This window comes from Leptopilina boulardi, unplaced genomic scaffold (genome assembly GCF_019393585.1).
Source record: "Leptopilina boulardi isolate dan_hultmark-lab unplaced genomic scaffold, ZJU_Lbou_2.1 LbouV2_123, whole genome shotgun sequence".
NCBI lineage: Eukaryota > Metazoa > Arthropoda > Insecta > Hymenoptera > Figitidae > Leptopilina > Leptopilina boulardi.
This window is the reverse complement of record NW_026137667.1, coordinates 3,296,026-3,317,709: the sequence shown is the minus strand read 5'-3', so window position 1 is coordinate 3,317,709 and position 21,684 is coordinate 3,296,026. Positions and strand designations below refer to the sequence as shown.

Sequence of the window (21,684 nt, the reverse complement as noted above, 5' to 3'; positions counted from 1 at the left end):
TTGAGGGCAAATTTACTTGTTAATTAACTAATTAGAGAGTACCTTCTAATTGACTGATAAAGCACCCCCCCACCCACCCCCCTCACCACTCTCACCTCCAACTCGTCAGAATTTAGATTGATAATGATGTTGCTGCCAGACACATTAATGTCACAGGAAATACGCGTTTGTTCAAAAGCTTGTGCTATCAATATCGATTATAGAGCTATTATGGCTAGGAAAATTAATTTAACCCAAAAACAGTAATATATTTCGAAAGAGGATAAATTGGAACAAATTTTTTTATAAAAAAATATATTAACAAAAATATTTATTAAAAAAATAAAGAGAAGAGAAATTTTTATTGAACCAACCATCTTTAATTAGATTATAACCAAATGAAGAGAAAAAGAAATTTTGTTATCTGGATTTTTTTTAGAATTTCAATTTAAAGAAGTTAAATTTATTCATTTATTGCGCGCAGGGTTTATGTTGGCGGAAGTGCTGAAAGGGTAACATCCTTTGATTGGCCCAGTTAACCGACTGTCTGTTCTGCATATCTAACCACGCTGTTTCAGTAGACGAGCCCCTATATATACCTACTCTCTCTCTCTCTATCTCTCTCTATAGTAAATCACCAATGGCTTGTTTAATATTTGAATCAAAGTTTAAACAACATTCAAAGCTAAAATCCAATGCCACGATATTTTATGCTCTTTACGAGAATTGAAACTAATCAAAGGATTTTGAAATATCAAATCAAAATTTCATTCTTTTTTTTCTATTTTTATTATTCCTTCTCTCTCTCTCGATTATTTTTGGAGTTTTATTAATTCCCCATTTTTTTCTCTCTATATAGAAAACTTTAATTATTTCAAAAGCTTTATTGGAATTAATATAAAATATTGTGGGGGATTAATTTTTAATAAAAAAAAAAGTTGGGAAATTATTTTAGAAATTAAAAATTGGTAAATAAAAAAAATTCATATTATAAATAGTGGTATACACAGAATAGAAAAAAAGAATTTTCAGTTAAAAGGCACATTTTCTCAATTAATTAATGCTTCATTGGAACTTCTTTAATGGACAGGAAGCTGTTCATTCTAATTTACTTGATGAGTAGCGTCGAAAGCTTTTATACAGCCCAGTAAAAAAAGGAAAAAAAAAAGTTGATTAACTCGAACAAAAAAAAAAGAAGAGCAAAAATAAAGCAATGACAAAACAAAAGGAATAATAAAAATTCATTCGGTAATCAATGTCCTCTTAAAATTTTCCTTCAGGAATTTTCTTTTCCGGTTGTATTATTTTATTTCATTTTTATTCTAAAAAAAAATGAATTTTTTTTGCTAAATAAAACTGAAATTTAATCAAACTGACTTTAGTAAAAAGTTTGGCGAATTATTGAAAAACGATGCGCTCTCTACTATTCGAATATCACGTATAAATGGAAAAGAGAAGTAGAAAATGTCAAGATAATGAATGATACGTCGGACAAAATTAAAAATATAATTGCCAACTTGGGAAGAAAGGTATCAAGCAGATGGGTCTTTGGGTGAGAAAATATAATTTTCATTTTTAATTAAGACAAAAAAATTCTAAAATGTTGACACAAAAAAAAATAAGCAAGAGAGAATTTGCCAAAAAAAAAAAAGAACCTTGACTTTTCATCACTTTAAAGAGCAATTGAATTTATAGCACACACATATACTTGAATAAATATACTAAATATTAATTATTCCCTTTAAAATGTGTTCAGAGCATAAATATGAAAATGCTGACTAATGGTCTCTCATCTTTCAACTAAGAAACAAAAAAAAAAAAATATACGCGATTCTTTACATTCTTTAGTCTCAAAAAAAAAACTTGAAAATTTATAAGAGAAAAAAAATTACTACAATTTATATTTTTGCAGACGATTGTAAGAATATTTTATATAAAGAATTGTGCATATTTTCTTTTCTTATTCTTTAGAAAAGATTTATTATACAATTTTAAATATATGGAAAATAATTGCAAAAAAAAATAAATGAGCATTAAAATTCGTATTTTTCAAAAAATATTTTCACAAAAAAGAAAAAATATTTTTAATAAAAATAAAACCCTTTACGGTATTCATTTTTCTTTTTGGAATTTATTTTTTCCACTGAATTTGTACTTCAATGAACTAATTACGGTGGGTTATTTTAAAAATTTAAGATTTCTTTGAATATTATTTTGTTTTTATAAATGCAATTTAAATAAAATTTTCATAAAAAATTGTTTTTTTTCTATACGTTTATAATTTGAATCCCAACTACTTTTTAAATGAAGATTTTTTATTCGTATAATTAACGTTTCTATCAATATTTTCTTTTAATTATCATTCTATATGTAAAATTCATCATTTAAAAATTAATTTCCTTTGGAATTATTATTGTTTGAAAATTTTTTTTTTTCTCTTCGTAAAATATTTTTTGGTTCAAAAAATATTTCTAATATATTTTAATTTCAATATCAATATTAATTCAATACTCTAACTTTAAGAATATTTTATTTTTAAGAATAATTAAAGATTATTTTAATTTCAAAAATAGAATCTAATTTTATTTTTGAATAGAAATATTCTTTTTAGAATAAATTTTTTTTAACGATACACAGCGTTAAATTAAAACGCTTCTTATGGAATTTAAATTTCTTAACGAATAAATCTTAAAAAAAAAAAAATCTATTGTGAGTATGAATAGTAAAAAGCAAAGTGAAAAAATGTCTTTAAAGATCAAGATTCGTATGTTCAGAGACAATGTTTTTCTCATGAATGAAAATGCATGTAGGAATTATTATTATTAAATGTGTGTCTGTTAAGGTTGTACTATCATATATATATATGTAAAAGGTATATTCTCGGACAATTGGTATGCATAGGAGTAATTCGCATATACAGTCTCCCCTATGGCAAGCACCCTTGCGCCCCACTGGGTGACCAAGATGCAATCGTAAACTCGCTTATATGTTCACGAGCATAATGCACAGAAATACGCGTTGCATTCCATTCACGTAGTTAAACGTTAACCTCCTTGACTATATGCTCATGCCCACCAAAAGTTAAGATTCACATAGCAAAATATATATTTCACGCGTGCGAAATTTCACTCTCAATTTAATTTCTTTTTTCTATTTTGCCTAAATCTAAAAAATTTCTCTCACTTTTCCCTCGAAAAAATTATCTCGTAAATTTAAGCAAAAAAAAAAAAAAAAGAATATAACAAATTATATATATGTATTTGACCCCAGATTTCATTCTTAAATATAAAGATGAAATCCATAAGAAGCTGTATACTCTAGGGAGAGTGACTCGCATCAACTATAGTAACGGATTTTCAAATCTATAAATCGATCAGCCTTGTAAGATATATACCACATATTTTATTGGAAGTTACATTTTTCCATTGAAATTTTTTTTTCCAATTTTCCCTACTTTTTTTTCCCCTCCTTTTTATTATTTTTTTTCCAACATTTTTCATTCAATTCCAAAGTAAGTGGACATTTACGGTTCTTTTTTTATATTATTCCTCATTGTGCGATTTAAATCAATTTTTATCAAATATATATTTTCTATATTTTTTATATATATATTCTATATATATTTTTTAAATATATTTTATATATATTTTTTAAATATATATTTTCGAAATATATATGTATTAAAAAAATCAATATAAGAAATTTACTCACATTGGTGGTGTCGTCTAGTTTTCGCTTCCATGCATCGCTACGTTCAATTAATGCGTTCCACTGCTCAGACAATTTATTCACTTCTCTGCGAATGCTCCGCGTTAATTCGCGGGCCTGTTCCTCTGCACTTCTATAACCCCTCGAATCTCCATCCAATTCTCGACCGGCTGAAAAAAAAAAAAATTCAATACCATTAAATACCACTGGTCATATGTGATCTATGATACTAAAAATAAAAGAATTTTTTTTCTCTTAAAATTTTTCATCGAAAGAATTCGATAATTCATAAACAAATTTTTTTTTCAAATAAAATTCTGTTATATTAAATTGTATATTCAATAGTATTTTAAAAATTTACTTTTTCCAATATAAATTTTGTTTCAATTATTAAAATTATTAAAAAATAAATAATTTTTTTTAATTAAAAAATTAATAATTTTTTCTCAAAAATTACTTTTAGAGAAAATAAAAAAAAAATTAACAAAATTGTTTATAGAAACGTGGAACAATTATTTACCTATGGAATTATTTCTTGATGACAAAAGTATAATATGTATTTGACTATGTATGTTTATGGTTAAACGATTGGTGAATTGAATATCGCTAAAGGGTATGTTCTATACCATAAACATAAATCAACATAACATGAAACAGATAGGGACAGAGCCAGAACAGTTGTAGGCGTTATCAATGCTAAACACGCACGTAAAAACTGTCAGGTGTGATACGATGCGTGATTCATTGGACAATTAATTCCCAACGTATATATATGCGTAACCGATTGTACACTCCAAAATACTCCTGTTTCTGCATATCGTAATTATTAGTTTGCTAATAATAACCAAACGATATTATTATTTACAAAAACAGAAAATTTACCTTTAGAACTAAATAATATAAGTTTCCAAAAAAATTTTCAATCAAAACATTAAAAAAAATTTTATTTATTAATTAAAAATTTTTATTTCGAACAATTAGCGAATTTTTATTCTAATTGGAAAGTGATGGAAAAGACTCGATATTAATTAAATTAAAAAATACTTCATAAACTTTTTTTTGTGAATAAAAAAAAAAAAAAAAATTTTTTTACCATCCAAGAATCGAGGGAATTCATTATTAAAAATACAAAAACAATACCGAGATTTACATTTCGGGAAGTGGATTCAAATGAGATAACTTCGAGAAGCTCTCTTGGAACGATGCAACTGGGTCAAAGGCATAAGTTTTACAAAACCCTCGACAATTTATAAACCTTTCTTTTCAGTTGGTGCTTTCATAGAAAACTATTCCGCATAAAACTATCGGGTTTATGTTAAACTAACTTTGCGAGTATTTTTCTTTTCTTTCCCTTTTTTTTTTTTGAAAATAAAAAATAGTAACATAATTAAAATATTTCAAAATAAAATTAGAAAAAAAAAAATGTTTTTTCTTCTAATAAAAATAAAAAAAATTTTCAAGAGGATTCATTTTCATTAAAGAAAAAGGTTAACGAGATTATAGAAACTGAGTGCGAATTTTTGCGCTTAAAAAAAAAGGAATTTTCAGTTAAGAAATCAGAATTATTTTGCATGGTTTTTTTTTGGTAAATTGAATTAGATGTTCGTGCAGTAGTAGTGTCCTATTCAACAGTTTCAATTTAGTTTGCCAAGCACGTGCCAAAAAGAGTTTCTCTTTTGAAGCAAGAATTTCAAATAAATGCGCGTATATTTTGTCACAAGTTTGACATTCGATGACACAACTTCCGGTTGGAAATATATATATAGGTATAGAAAATCAATTTTTCTCATCAACGAAAATATAATATCAATTCAAAAAAAAAAAGATATATGTACTCGACTTTTAAAAGAAGCGTAAAAATTTTTTTTCTATAATACAGAAAAATGAAACCTACAATCAAAAAATTTTTTTTACTTTCATCATTTTTCAAAAATTTTCATTTCAATTGAATTGTAAAAAAAAAATTAGAAATTAGAAAATTCAAATGTAAATTAAAAATTTGTAAAATAATTAAAAAAAAGAAATGAGAAATATAAAGAGGAGTTTAATGCGCCTTTACACGTACTGCACCATATTGCGGACAAGGTAGTCGGGTTGCCTTCACGCAGGAACTAAACATATTTCTGATGCAAATAAATTATAGTTACTTTTATAAAAACGCTGCTTTATAAAAAAATATTTTGGAATAAAAAATTAAAAATTTTTATGTCAATATTAATATTTTACTTTTTGATCAAGATAAAAACATTTTTTTTTCAATCTCTCTAAAGTAATTTAAAAATTGAGGGAAAAAGTTATATATATAGAAATGTGATTTTTTTTTCTCGATTTTTGGAAACTAAGTACAACTAAAGTTATTCTACATACGACGGGGCTAAATGTCAAGAGAGTAACTTTACGAGAACATTGCATTTTCCCTAGAGAAAACGAGAAGTCCTGTCTTCAAGTTATGTGGTCCAATGGGACGGTACCAACTAGTTTCTACAAGTTCTGTCAATCTATAATTAAATTATGTGTCTAGAACATCATTGATCTTGAGAATTGACATCTTATCTATTAATTCAATTAAGATCAAATAAAAAATTTTCCACTATTTCAAAGAACTATTTTTCATTATTATTTTCTTTTTTCCTTCTGTTATTATTCCTATTTGCTTACGAAAAAAGTAAATTTGCCCTATCGTAAAATAGAAAAAAAAAAATTTTTACAAAATTTAAATAAATTATTTGATAGACATATTTGAATAATAATTATTTTTTTTTCATTTTGTTATTATTCTTATTATTTGCTTACGAAAAAAGTAAATTTGCCCTTTCGTAAAATAGAAAAAAAAATTATTATTTTTACAAAATTTAAATAAATTATTTGATTTTGAATAATAATTAAATATTAAATTCCAAATATTTACTAAATATAGTTTTGAAATAAATAAATAAATATATTTATTTATAATTATAATTAAAAATGTAAAGTAAATTTACCTTCAGAATCTGACGTGTCCGATAAAGGTGGTTCATTAGCGATGTATTGACGACCGCTGAGTAAATTATTTTCCACAACGGGTCGTTTGTCTTCAAGTTGACGTCTAAAACCACGATGATCATCCTGAAACATTAATTAGAAAGAAAATTTCAAATAAGATATAAAATTTGCCACTATTATTATTATTTTTCAAGAATCTTGCATTTTTTAAAAAGAAAATCTTTTTTTACTAAAGAAAATCTTCACTTTTCTGGTGCACTCGTTTCTTTCTTCAAACATCGTGTAAAATTTAAAGTGTCTCTGAAAGTAAATGCTTTCCGTAAACTCTAAAGGCATCCTTTTAGAAAACAGAAAAAGGAGACACAGAGAAAGAGAAAAAGAAAGAGAGAGAGAGAAAAGGACATTTAGAATTATCGTGAAACGACCTAGGCATATGTAATTAGATTTAAGCCTAGTAAAGAAAGTAGCGAACTGAAAAAGGTTAAGTGGATAAAGCACATAATTTACTTATATTTCATGCCTCTTAGAAACGCGAGGGGGTTAATAATACATTTTTTTTTTACAAAAGAAAAAATATTTCTTAAAAATCCTTTTTTTAATCGATTTTTATATTTATTAAAAAATAACTTTGAAAATTCGGAAAATATTTTAAAATTAGAAAAAAAGAAAGTCTTTGTCATTTTCTAGAAGAAGTTGAGGATGAAAATAGTTTCGTTTACGAGCAAAAGCGGAGAAGCTGGGGGACAATTTCGAGAGTATCAAAGAGGTATGAGAGGGGGGGGTGAGGGGTGTGAGGTGGTGGCTTAGGGTTGGCAAAAGGGGTTTTGTGAAGAACGTATTCTTGATTGACTCCTCGTTCACGTTCGCACCTGCGGCGAATGAAATGAATCCGGAAAATTTATGTTCGCCAGTCGCGCTGAGAAAGAGCACTCACTTTGCCCCGTTTGCTTTGCGAATCTGCTATATATGGCAATGTAAATGTTCACTGGGTGCTTTTCTTGCGCGCAAAGGTGTAATAACAGCAACTACGTCGTTTCAGAAATTCTTCCTATCTTTCTTCAACAGTTACGATGTCATTACGCTTTATATTAGAACGTTTAATGCGTTCGAAGCTATAATACTCCTTGACGATAAAGCTCTTTCTCTCTCTCTCTCTTTCTCTTTCTCTCAATTTCTCTCCTTCTTACATGTCATCGGCTCAAAAAGCTTCTTTAGGTTAAATTCATTTAATTACCTTGACATTAACAATCATTACTTACAAAACTGTTAAACATTTGTTTTGTTTTATTTTTTATCTCGAGGTGTATTGTAGTCGAATCGTCCATGGCAGATGGTAAAGTAACCATTGACTTTAATTGACTCTTTCTACTGATAGAAAAATTAAAAGAATGTTTTTTATAATAAAATGTTATTTTTTAAATTCAATTTTTACTGATACTATTGAAATTAGAAAGAAATGAATTCTCGTCTGACTGAAATTTACTTTTACTACTGCTGGAATAATTGCGAGAATTTTTAATCGTTTGATTAAAACCGATTTTTTCTACTGATACTAATAACTTTCCAAGTCTGACGAAAGCTAAACTTTTACTACTATTAAAATTATAAGGAATTCAATTCACGTCTGACTGAATTTTTGTTTTACTACTGATAGAATAATTGCAAGAATTTTAAATCGTCTGTAAAAACCCAACTTTTTCTACTGATACTAATAAAATTCCAAGTCTGACTAAAGCTAAACTTTTACTACTATTAAAATTATAAAGAATTCAATTCACGTCTGACTGCATTTTAGTTTTACTACTGATAGAATAATTGCAAGAATTTTAAATCGTCTGTAAAAAAACCGACTTTTTCTACTGATACTAATAATTTTTCAAGTTTGACTAAAGCTCAACTTTTACTACTATTAAAATAAGAATGAATTCAATTCACGTCTGACTGAAATTTACTTTTACTACTGATAAAAAAATTACGAAAATTTTAACTGATTAATATTGATTTTTTCAACTAAAATTTGATAATAATTTTCCAAGTCTGACTAAAGCTGAACTTTGACTACTAATAAAATTGTTGGAATTCGACGTCTGACTAAAATTTATTTTTACTACTGATAGAACAATTGCGAAAATATTTGAAATGTCTGACTAAAAACTATTTTTTCTACTGATAGAATAATTGATTATGGTTTTTCCAAGTCTGACTAAAATCGATTATTACTACTGTTGGTAAAATTAATATAATTCCAAACTAGTCTAACGGAAACTTACTTCTACTACTAAAACAGAAACAATATTTTGATTTGTCTGACCAAAGTCGACTTTTACTACTGACAATTAAATTAAAAGAACAACCTTGTCTGATTAAACATGGCTTTTACTACTTTTAGAAGAATCGGGAGTATAAACGTCTGACTAAAATCGATTATAACTACTATTGGTAAAATTAATATAATTCCAAACTAGTCTGACTGAAACTTACTTCTACTACTGGAACAGAAACAATATTTTGATTTGTCTAACCAAAGTCGACTTTTACTACTGACAATCAAATTAAAAGAACATTGTCTGACTAAACATGGCTTTTACTACTTTTAGAAGAACCGGGAGTTTAAACGTCTGACTAAAATCGATTATTACTACTGTTGATAAAATTAATATAATTCCACACTAGTCTGACTGAAACTTACTTCTACTACTGAAACAGAAACAATATTTTGATTTGTCTAACCAAAGCCGACTTTTACTACTGACAATTAAATTAAAAGAACATAACCTTGTCTGACTAAACATGACTTTTACTACTTTTAGAAGAATCGTGAATTTAAACGTTTGACTAAAATTAATTCTACTACTTATAGGGACAAAAACAAATTTTTTTGTTAAGTCGGATTAAAACTGTCTTTTACTACTGATATTTAATAAATGTGACTTTAAATTAATATTTTATGTAAATAAATTCATTTAGAGATTTATTCTAATGTCGACGATTTATAAAAGAGGATTTAATTATTATCTGATTTCACGTGAATACTGATTAATCATTTGAGCCTTCAAACAATCTAAATATCGACGTGTCACGATGCATAAAGGACTAGCGTGCAGTTTAATCCTGATTAGCAGGTCCATGTTACCAGCACGCATCCCTTGCTGTTCGATAACCCTGAGTGTATGGAGAAGATAAGGTACATTTAGCAACATAAGCCGCGATGTTATCACACAATAATTGTCGATCAAACTATATAATTTTATTGCGGAAAATGTGTGATTAATTGAATTAAGACTTTTTTCACATATGAATAAACAAATTAAATTTTACTCCAACGAGAAACAAAAATTTCTCAAGTCTGACTAAAAATAACTATTACTACTAGTTTTACAAAATGACAAGAAACAAGAGTGTAATTTACTTTTATTACTGTGAAACAAAAAAAATTAGGAGAAATCAAAATGTCTGACTAAAACTAACGTTTACTACTGATACTATAAAATAAAAAAAAATTATCTCAGTCTGACTAAAATGACTTTTTCTACTGATATTTTTATTCGTTTTTAATTTTATATTTACTATTTTTATTAGCTTCGAATTCGTACTGTAATGTCTGACTAAAATGACTTTTACTACTTATTAAAAAAATAATTTGTCAAGATTGACTAAAATTTACCTTTACTACTGATAATAAATTTAATGTCTGACTAAAATGACTCTTACTACTTGCGTAATATAAAGAAGAATAATTTTCCCTGTCTGACTGAAATTGACTCTTACTACTGATATCCAAGAATTTAAAGCTAAATCTGACTATAACTACTAATATCGATTTTACCTTTTTTGTTAATTAATTTGTTAATAATTAATAAATTAATTAATTAATTAATTTGTTAATTAATTGAATAATTTTTTTCACCTTGTTACAGTGAAAAATTAAAAAAAAAATTAAGAAAATAAATAAAAATTGCAATTGAATAGAAAAAAAATTGGATTCTGTAAAATCATACCTGTTGTTTTTGTAATGCTGCCATTTCTCCGCAAACAGGACCCAATCCAGTGAGCTCGGTATCCTTTCTTATTACCCATTCGATAAGCTCGCGCAAGGACAGTAAAAGCGCGTTCCAATGTTCTGTATTGCTCTCCAATCGATTTCTGAAAATAGATGTAATAAATGATTACATTGCTCTCAGACATCGGTATATAGATATCTGACCATTTTGTCATTAATTATTCAATACAAGATGAAATTAACAGATAATTCAATTTTCAAATTTGATTTTCCTCTCTGTTCTAATAGAATTTGATTTTCTCTTTTTCTCTCAGAGATTATATTATCGAAAAAAAGGTCGATAAAATTAGCTAATTTTGAAATTAAAAAAGACATATTGATTTTTAATTAATTAATTGTTATTCTTAATTATTATTTTTTATAATCAATTATTATATATATAATAAATTATTATTATGTAACGTCCCGTGTATATTTTGAGCATATAAATGTTCAAATAAGATTAGTTTAGGTAAAATTAGAATTTTAAGTGTTTCTCACACTTCGTCGCTGTTTTGAACGTTTATTTCTAAACAAACTACAAGTGTAAATAATCTTAAATTAAATAAAAGATATCAGAACGTTCTCTTCAAGAAAACAATTATTTCTAAAACGTCTAAAATTCTCAAAACCTTAAGCTCAAAATCAACAGTTCCGAAAATTAAAATAGAGAAGAATTGTATTTTGAAGATATCATTATGATATCTCCTGTAAATAAAGTCAGCATAGTTGAATAATCTAGCGTAACTATCTAAATATCCCGAGCACCGATGCACTCTTGCAAACAACAAGACCTAACTATTTTTTATGTAAAGTATGAGAATGAGTGATTTAATTATAAATAATGAATAATAATTGTTTAAATGTTTAAATTTTATTGTTAATTAACTTTAATTAATTTTGATTTCATTAATTGGATTTAATTATTTAAAATATTTCAAGTTTTTATTATAAATTAATTATTTCACAGATAAATCATTGTGTATAATTGTTTATAAATATTATTTGAACATTTGAATTATTATTACTCATTTTTGATTATTATTAATTTTTAATTCAATTATTTTAAATTACTTTTCAAACGTTTTAGAATAATTTTATTAAATATAAAGAATATTCTATACTTTTATAATAAAAATTAAATTAACAAACAAATTAAACAATTTTAAATAAATTTTAATTATTTTTAATTATTCAAATTAATTTTTAATCATTAATTAACAATTTAAGTATACAAAATTCTTTATATTTTAAAACTTTAATAATTAATTATATTTTATTGTTAAAAATTATTGTTAATAACTTTTTAACTAATAATATTAATATTCATAATGTTTAAATTAATTTTTAATATTAATAATGTGAAAATTATGAAAAACTCAGAAATTGGTTGGAAAACTGAATTTTGGCTCCATCTCTTGAAAACGGTCAAAACTTTAAGCCCCTTCCACTTGAAAACTCCCCTAATTCAAGTACGCCCACGCAACTTCTTATCTCTCAAGGCTGGGCCTGAAGGGCCCAATGCCGTCACTGACCTAACCAGTTTTTTCCCCATTTTCTTTCCTTGGATCCAATCCTTGTAATTTCCCAACCTCTTTTTCCTCCACTTTAAGACCCATTATTTTAAAACATAGTTCCATCCCTAAAAATAGGTAGGGACAATGATATAAAAATACGAACCCCGTTTAGAAGTCAGTCACAAAAACAGTCACAAAAAAAACAGTCACAAAAAAAACAGTCACAAAAACAGTCACAATAATTCTAACAAAAAAATTCAAACTACTTCTCCTTCAAATTCTTTTTCTTTAAATTCAAGTTCAAGTTCAAGTTCAATTAATTTTCACTTTTAATATTTTAAAAATTTTCAAGTGTTAAGTTTAAATTATATTTAAAATTCTCACGATTCATCAACAGTACGAGCCAAAAATTCAACGCTTTTTCAACCAATTTCCGAGTCTACAAGTGCCAATTTGTTTAAATAAAAGTAAGTTTTATATTAAAATTGCTGTCTAACTTTCATCTAAATCTTTTTCTTGTCATCTCTAAATAATTCCGAAGAATATTAATGCGTTAATCGTGTTCTTATTTCTTCAATTTCCTTGTCGTATTTTTGTATTTACCATAATTTTCATTACCTTACCTAAGGATTTTAATGCGTTTATCGCGTAATTATTCCTTTAATTTCCCCGCGAAAATCCCTATTTACATATATTGATCAATTTGAATCGTTCCCGAGTTAGTGGACGCAAGTCTAGACTCGAAACATAAAATAAGAGAATATTTCCGAATATTCTCTGAAATTTATACTTGCGTTATGCATCCGACGTAACATAGGGTAAATTTTTGGAGGCCCCGGGGGGATAGTTCAAATTGATCTTTATAAAAAAAAAAACTTCTTCTTTCATCTATTTTCTCTCTAATTATCTCAATTTTATATATAAAAAGAATCATTTTATTTACTAAAAATTCAATACAAATGAACGTTACGTTAATAAATATGTTAATTGTGAAATATTCGTATATTCGTATAAAAATTACCGAAATTTAATAAAATTGAAAATTCCCTATAAATTGCTAGAATGTTAAAATGAGAATTTGTCATTATAAATTGAAAAATTAACAATATTTCAAAAATTTTATGTACATTGGTTAATTTGGAAAATTTCCGTAAATTACTAAAATGCTCAAAATCTAGAATTTACCATTACAAGAATGAAAAATCAACAAAATTTAAAAGAATTTGTGTAAAATTGTCACACAAATTGTTATTTAAAAAAATTGGAAATTTCATTTTCTAAAAATTAAGAACTAAATTTTTAAAACTTTGTTTTTAAAATAAAACTTAAATAAATTTTCATTTTCAATTTCGAATAAAAACTGAAATTTATAAATAAATTAATAAAATGTCACATTTATTAATTAAAACTTGTGTTAAAATGTGCGTGTGCAACATATTAAACTGTTAACATGCATAAAAATCCAGTTGCGATTTCGATTTAAAGCACCCCTTTGACAGGCGGACGAATCGATAGGCGCAATCGATATATATATATCGATTGTCAGAATCGATCCCTTACTCTCGAGAGCATGCCTCTCGCTGTACGTGCCTTTACAGTAGTACCGCACTACGGCTGACTACGCAAGTCGGTCATCGGCCATTACTACTGCGCGCGACGACAGCGGGCCCCGCCAAGCTGCATCGCGCCTCTAGCGGTCTCCCCCCCGCGAATTCCCCGTCCACCTCGCGCTTCATCTCGCGATCGCGAAGTTTTTCGCGGTTTTTACTAGAAAATTTGAATTTTAACTTATATATTGTAACTTCTCTTCTATTATCGCGATTTTGAAAATTCTTTTTTTACCCTTATTCTATTTTTGATTATAAAATGATTATCCCTAATAATAACCTTGTTAATGAATTAAAAAAAAAGATATTCTAAATCCAAAAATTCTAAATCCAAATGTTATAAATTAAAAATTCTAAATCCAATTATTCTAAATTAAAAATTCTAAATCCAATTATTCTAAATTTAAAAATTCTAAATCCAAATGTTCTAAATCCAAATGTTCTAAATCCAAATGTTATGAATCAAAAATTATAAATTAAAAATTCTAAATCCAATTATTCTAAATCCAAATATTCTAAATCCAAATATTCTAAATCCAAATGTTCTAAATCTAAAAATTCTAAATCCAAATGTTATAAATCAAAAATTAAAAAAATCCAAATTCTAAATCCAAAAATCAAACAAATTCTAAATCAAAATCAAAAATTTTAAATAAAAAAATTATACAAATACTAAATCCAAAATATTCTAAATAAAAAAAAAATACAATTTCTAAATTCAAAATATTCTAAATTTAAATTATAAATTAAAAATACAAAGAAAATTCTTAATTCAAGTTACTAAATAAAAAAATTGAACAAAAAAATTAAAAATTCTAACTCTAAAATATAAAATAAATTTTTCTAAATCCTAAATCTAAATCAAAAATATAAATCAAAATCTATTTTTAAAAATGAATTCCTAAATGAAATTTTAAATACAAATTTTACAAAATTTAAAGCTAATTTTAATTCAAAGTCGAAATTTTTAATCAAAATCTATGACAAAATTCTGATTTTAATTTTAAGAAATGAACCATTTAATAAAAATTATCAAAATGTGTCAAAAAGTATTAATTTCAAACAAAAACAAAGAAAATTTAACAATTAAAAGTTCAACAAAAATGAAACAAATTATAAAAAAGGGTAATTTAATTAGATAATTAAAATTCAAAACTTCTCTAATGAAAACCTCTAGAATAAAACAACTCAATTCCAAAATTTATATTTAAACAAAAAAAATAATAAATAAAATTAAAAATGTTTTCTTTAAAAAAAAATATATATATTCTTTAAAAATAAATTTAACATTGAGAAAAATTCAATTGACAAATCCTGCAATACATGTTAATTCCAAATCCTAAACCTTTAAATATCCTAAAACAAGATGTAAAAATTTGATTTTAAAAAAAACATGTATATGCTTATAATAAGAAAATCCAAAAATTTATATAAAAATAATTTTATATTCAAGATTTTTAATTCCAAATCAAAAATTAAAATCAAACAAACAAAATTCAATTCCATATCAATAATTTTAAATTATAATTATAATTTTTTTTTTATCAGTAAAATCATAATTAAAAAATATCAAATTAAAATGAAAATTTAGAAGTCCAAATCATTAATTCTAAAATTCAAAATTATGTTTAAAAAAAAAAATGATAAAATAATTAGATTTCATTTAATTCAAGTCAAATAAAATAAAAAAAATGTTTAAGAACAAGATCATAGTAAAAAAAAAAAATATATATATATATAAAATGTTAAAATAAACATAAGAAATACAATAATTTTTTTTTGTTTTATTAACTTTAAGATTATTAATTTGTGTTTTATTTGTTACAATCTAATATTTAATAATAAAAACCATTTCATAATTTTTTTTTTATTAATACCAATTTCTAAAGAAAGAGTTTTTTTTTGTATCTGAAATTTATTTACTTTTGATATATATATTAACAATATTTGTTTGATGGATCTATTAGATTAATAGCGGTTTTTGATATTTGCAAATTCACACTCTAATCCTTAAAAAAAAGAAATTATTAATGCCAGAGTAAAGAGTACGCCCTGCTCTAGGTCAAATCCAATTCTATATCCAAAACACAGAGGTGAAATTTTGTAAAACAAATAAACTATAAAATTTGATATATTTATCGATTAATAAAATATTCGTTTAATGTAAAAAAAATTATTTTTTTTTGAGACAAAAATTAAGAAATTCATTTAGAGATTGTGACGATAATTTGATTTTCTTTCTAAAGTGATAATGCAACATACTTATTGAATATAAATAAAATTTTATTAGATAATGAATATATAATCAAGATAATTGTAGATATTGAAAATGCAAACACCGTGGTAGCTTGGTGCATTTATGGAAGTAAATCCTGTAACATTTTAAAATATTGGTATTCATAAATTGAGGTTCGTTTCCTCCTTATCGCGAAGAAATGTTTGTTAAACAATTCTTGTGGTTATTTTGTTATTTTTTTTGTTATCTTTTTTTTTTTATTTTCAAATTCAATAAGATATTTGTTTTGTGTATAATAATTAATTGTGTAGTTTGTGCATAGGCTAGGTTGCATTTGTTCACGAGTAAAGTTTCGACTACTTTCAGAGGCAAGGTTGCATTCGTTTACAAATAAAGTTTCGACTACTTTCAGACACAACTTAAATCGCAAATTGATTGTTTTTTATATAATCTTTAATTTAAAATCATTTTTTTTTTTTTTTTTCTGAATCAAAAATATTGAAATGGAAAAATATTCAAAGCTTATAAAATAGATATATTGGATTGTAATAATATGAGCTTATAATTGATACATCAAAAAAGAGAATTAAAGAAAAAAGACAAACGTTTATTTTTTTTTTTATATAAAGAAAAGAGTAAATTATTGTATTTTTCAAAAGATCAATTACTTGTAAAATAATAATTTTTTTTTTATGTTACAGATCAAACTATTTTCAAAAATTATTTTTTTTTTTTACAAAACAAATCAAACTAAAATTACGCATTACTTACAGTTTCATACAGAGGAAAAATTTTAAATTGTATAGAGTCAAAAAAATATATATATAAATGTTTGTAAGGATTAAAAGGACAACCATCATCACTACAAAGGAATACAACAACACCAATCACCAAAATTGTATGAATTCATTAAAATTATGTAAAATTTTTAATATTTATTACTGTTAACATTTTATATATTTCTATAAATTGTAAAAAAGAATTTAATATTTTAATATTAATATTCATTTTAAATTTAACTTATTACTGTGGAAATATTAGGTATAATTCAGAAATAAATTGTATCTATTTTGAAATTGTAAAAAAGGGTAAAAACAAACAAGTTACAGTTGAAAGAGAAATTGTTTATATTTTAAATTTGTATTGGTTAATAGTAAGATCCAAATTGTTTCATTTCAAGAAATTAAGAATTTTCCTGTTGTATCAACAAATTAATAGGAAACATACCTAAAAAAATGAAGAGAAGATAAATTTTACGATTATTGAACATCCTATATGTTATCATCACTATAAGAAACAAAATTTATCAACATGATACTTCAACACTACTTCAAGATATGCAAAACTTAATTTATTGTGAAATGCATATAAATTCGGACATCTGAATGAATCCACATTTTAATTCAGCAAATAACTTTATAAACTGTGACAATCATCATTAATCATATCATCTTACAAAGAAAACAATAAAAGGATTATTGTTTAAGAAGTATTCAACCAAGAGTTAATTTACCAGAAGTATCAACAGCTAAAAATTCTATCTATCAATTGTAGAAGAATCATTTTCAACTGTAGATGTCTACTATCTACTAAATTGTTCTGAAAGAAGTGTGAAGAAATTCGTCAACCGAACAATTGCCTACAGTTTCAACAGTAACAAAGGATAATCAAGATTACGAACATCATTTAATAACAATTAATTCTTTCTGAAATAACAAAATGCTATTTATCTTATGAGCAATTCTCAAGCAACTAAAACTTTAAACCTTTTATTTTTTTCGATTAAAATTTTCTATTTCATATTATGTTTATAACAAATCGACATGCATATGATTAAATTTTTGTGTTTCGCTTAGGGCATGATTAATTCACAAGCAACAAAGCCTACCTCAAAACTTTTCATCCGCAAATATAAAATATCTGTACAATTTTTTTTTGTTTGGTCACTTTTCGTCTTTCATCCTCAAGTAACCATTTTACGGCTGGGGTGTAACGTCCCGTGTATATTTTGAGCATATAAATGTTCAAATAAGATTAGTTTAGGTAAAATTAGAATTTTAAGTGTTTCTCACACTTCGTCGCTGTTTTGAACGTTTATTTCTAAACAAACTACAAGTGTAAATAATCTTAAATTAAATAAAAGATATCAGAACGTTCTCTTCAAGAAAACAATTATTTCTAAAACGTCTAAAATTCTCAAAACCTTAAGCTCAAAATCAACAGTTCCGAAAATTAAAATAGAGAAGAATTGTATTTTGAAGATATCATTATGATATCTCCTGTAAATAAAGTCAGCATAGTTGAATAATCTAGCGTAACTATCTAAATATCCCGAGCACCGATGCACTCTTGCAAACAACAAGACCTAACTATTTTTTATGTAAAGTATGAGAATGAGTGATTTAATTATAAATAATGAATAATAATTGTTTAAATGTTTAAATTTTATTGTTAATTAACTTTAATTAATTTTGATTTCATTAATTGGATTTAATTATTTAAAATATTTCAAGTTTTTATTATAAATTAATTATTTCACAGATAAATCATTGTGTATAATTGTTTATAAATATTATTTGAACATTTGAATTATTATTACTCATTTTTGATTATTATTAATTTTTAATTCAATTATTTTAAATTACTTTTCAAACGTTTTAGAATAATTTTATTAAATATAAAGAATATTCTATACTTTTATAATAAAAATTAAATTAACAAACAAATTAAACAATTTTAAATAAATTTTAATTATTTTTAATTATTCAAATTAATTTTTAATCATTAATTAACAATTTAAGTATACAAAATTCTTTATATTTTAAAACTTTAATAATTAATTATATTTTATTGTTAAAAATTATTGTTAATAACTTTTTAACTAATAATATTAATATTCATAATGTTTAAATTAATTTTTAATATTAATAATGTGAAAATTATGAAAAACTCAGAAATTGGTTGGAAAACTGAATTTTGGCTCCATCTCTTGAAAACGGTCAAAACTTTAAGCCCCTTCCACTTGAAAACTCCCCTAATTCAAGTACGCCCACGCAACTTCTTATCTCTCAAGGCTGGGCCTGAAGGGCCCAATGCCGTCACTGACCTAACCAGTTTTTTCCCCATTTTCTTTCCTTGGATCCAATCCTTGTAATTTCCCAACCTCTTTTTCCTCCACTTTAAGACCCATTATTTTAAAACATAGTTCCATCCCTAAAAATAGGTAGGGACAATGATATAAAAATACGAACCCCGTTTAGAAGTCAGTCACAAAAACAGTCACAAAAAAAACAGTCACAAAAAAAACAGTCACAAAAACAGTCACAATAATTCTAACAAAAAAATTCAAACTACTTCTCCTTCAAATTCTTTTTCTTTAAATTCAAGTTCAAGTTCAAGTTCAATTAATTTTCACTTTTAATATTTTAAAAATTTTCAAGTGTTAAGTTTAAATTATATTTAAAATTCTCACGATTCATCAACAGTACGAGCCAAAAATTCAACGCTTTTTCAACCAATTTCCGAGTCTACAAGTGCCAATTTGTTTAAATAAAAGTAAGTTTTATATTAAAATTGCTGTCTAACTTTCATCTAAATCTTTTTCTTGTCATCTCTAAATAATTCCGAAGAATATTAATGCGTTAATCGTGTTCTTATTTCTTCAATTTCCTTGTCGTATTTTTGTATTTACCATAATTTTCATTACCTTACCTAAGGATTTTAATGCGTTTATCGCGTAATTATTCCTTTAATTTCCCCGCGAAAATCCCTATTTACATATATTGATCAATTTGAATCGTTCCCGAGTTAGTGGACGCAAGTCTAGACTCGAAACATAAAATAAGAGAATATTTCCGAATATTCTCTGAAATTTATACTTGCGTTATGCATCCGACGTAACAATTATTAATTAATATTTTTGTAAATAATTATTATTAATTACTATTTTTGTAATTAATTATTATTAATTACTTTTTTTTGTAATTAATTATTATTATCAATTATTAATTAGTATTTTACTTTTAGTAATATTTTCCCATAAAATTTGGGGAAAAAATGATTTTCAGTATATAATGTCATCATTGCAGATTTAATGGCCAAATGAGAGACAAATTGAACAGAAATAGGTATTTTTATCACAAGTTGTACGTTAAATGGAATTCCACAAGATTCAATGCGAAAAAGAAGGGATAGTTGGTCGGGATTTAAGATTTATATATATATATATATATATATTTTTTTTTTTTTGTCAAGTTGTATCGTTTCCTTTCCTTTGTCACTAAAGTTCTATGGGAAAGGATGGCGCTTCCTATCGCCAAGAAACAGCCTTGTATATCTTGGATTTATATTGAAGTTATTGTAAAGCACGATGAAAGTCTCTTCTAGAATTCTATATGAAATACTTGATGTATTTCAGATGTTTTTACAAAACAAATAAAAAAAAAAAGAAATACCTTCTCATGTTTCGTCTAAATAGAAACATTTTACAGTAATAATAATTTTTTCCCCAAAAAAAACCATCATATTTAAAAATTGTATTTTATTCTCCTTTAATTTTTTTCTTATTTTTCAAAGTGAATAAATAAATTTTTTTTTGTCACTTAAGAAAAAATATTTTTGAACTCTAATTTTTATAAAAATAAAATTACTTTTTTTTGGCGCAAAACAACTAATATTTTTTGTCCTAATTTTTTTTTTGTTCACAAAAAAATTCTTGTTCGTTTTCGAGCGTTCCACGTTTTAATATAATTTGGTCATAGCACTTCGTTAAAAATGTTTAAAAGTATATTCTTTATCTCCCTTTGTTCTCGACTTTCATGCTTTATAACCCAGATTTTATTTCGCACAGCAGGTCGTCAGTCTGATTCTAGTTAAATATTAACATAGTTGTAATTTTTCTTTCATGTTTATAGACCGCTCGTTTGTACAAGATTTTATGCAAATCGATTTAGTAAAAAAATTTTCCCGACAATTGACATTACAATTAAAAAAAGAAAAAAATGGATAAAAAAGTTGAATTAAAATCAAAAATTGGAATAAAAAATAAAAAATTGAAAGTTTAATTTAATTTTTATTTTCAAAATTAAGAATAATTTCTCTATAATATTTAAGAACGTGCAAATTTCGTGTAATTTTTCTTGCAAAAATTGTTTCTATGAAAAGAAATTGAAAGCATTATTTAAAAGTACTTTGCATCAGCGCAAGCCACAATCCATTAAACTAAATTTTCCCCGTTCTGTGGGAAGGAGGAAAAAGGGGCTAAATGCTGACGTGCCTATACAATAGTACAAAATACAGAAATTATTTAGGTCAGTATTATTTTGCAAACAAAATTTTTTCGTAACAATTGCTATATTGTACAAAACAGTGATTATGTACAAAAATTAATTTTGTTTTTTTTATTTATTTATAAATTTTGTACAAATTAAAATTTAATTTATTATTTATTTAATTATTTTTTATATAAAATAAAAATATAATTTTCAATTTATAAAAACTAACATTATCACTGTACAATATAAAAAATATTACAAAAAATTTTGTTGCAAAATAATGCCCAATTATTCTTTTTTTAAAGTTAAAAAAAAAGGGGCAAAAATGTTTTTTTTTTTTTTT

The 21,684-nt window shown here is 24.9% G+C and overlaps 2 protein-coding genes across 4 annotated transcripts in view; one reads left to right on the top strand and one right to left on the bottom strand.

Annotated features, from left to right (window-relative positions):
- Window positions 1-21,684, bottom strand: part of LOC127291003 (dystrophin, isoforms A/C/F/G/H) — a 269,910-nt gene that overhangs the window by 40,937 nt on the left and 207,289 nt on the right. For all 3 annotated transcript variants that reach the window (XM_051319880.1, XM_051319879.1, XM_051319881.1), the window contains exons 41-43: window positions 10,668-10,812; window positions 6,669-6,792; window positions 3,691-3,857 (exon numbers count right to left, since the gene is read on the bottom strand). In XM_051319880.1, coding sequence (XP_051175837.1) covers window positions 3,691-3,857; window positions 6,669-6,792; window positions 10,668-10,812 — 436 coding nt within the window. The remainder of the gene's footprint in view (window positions 1-3,690; window positions 3,858-6,668; window positions 6,793-10,667; window positions 10,813-21,684) is intronic.
- The window catches only part of LOC127291026 (39S ribosomal protein L34, mitochondrial), a 456,612-nt gene that overhangs the window by 262,113 nt on the left and 172,815 nt on the right, over window positions 1-21,684 (top strand). The gene's annotated exons all lie outside the window — the stretch shown is intronic.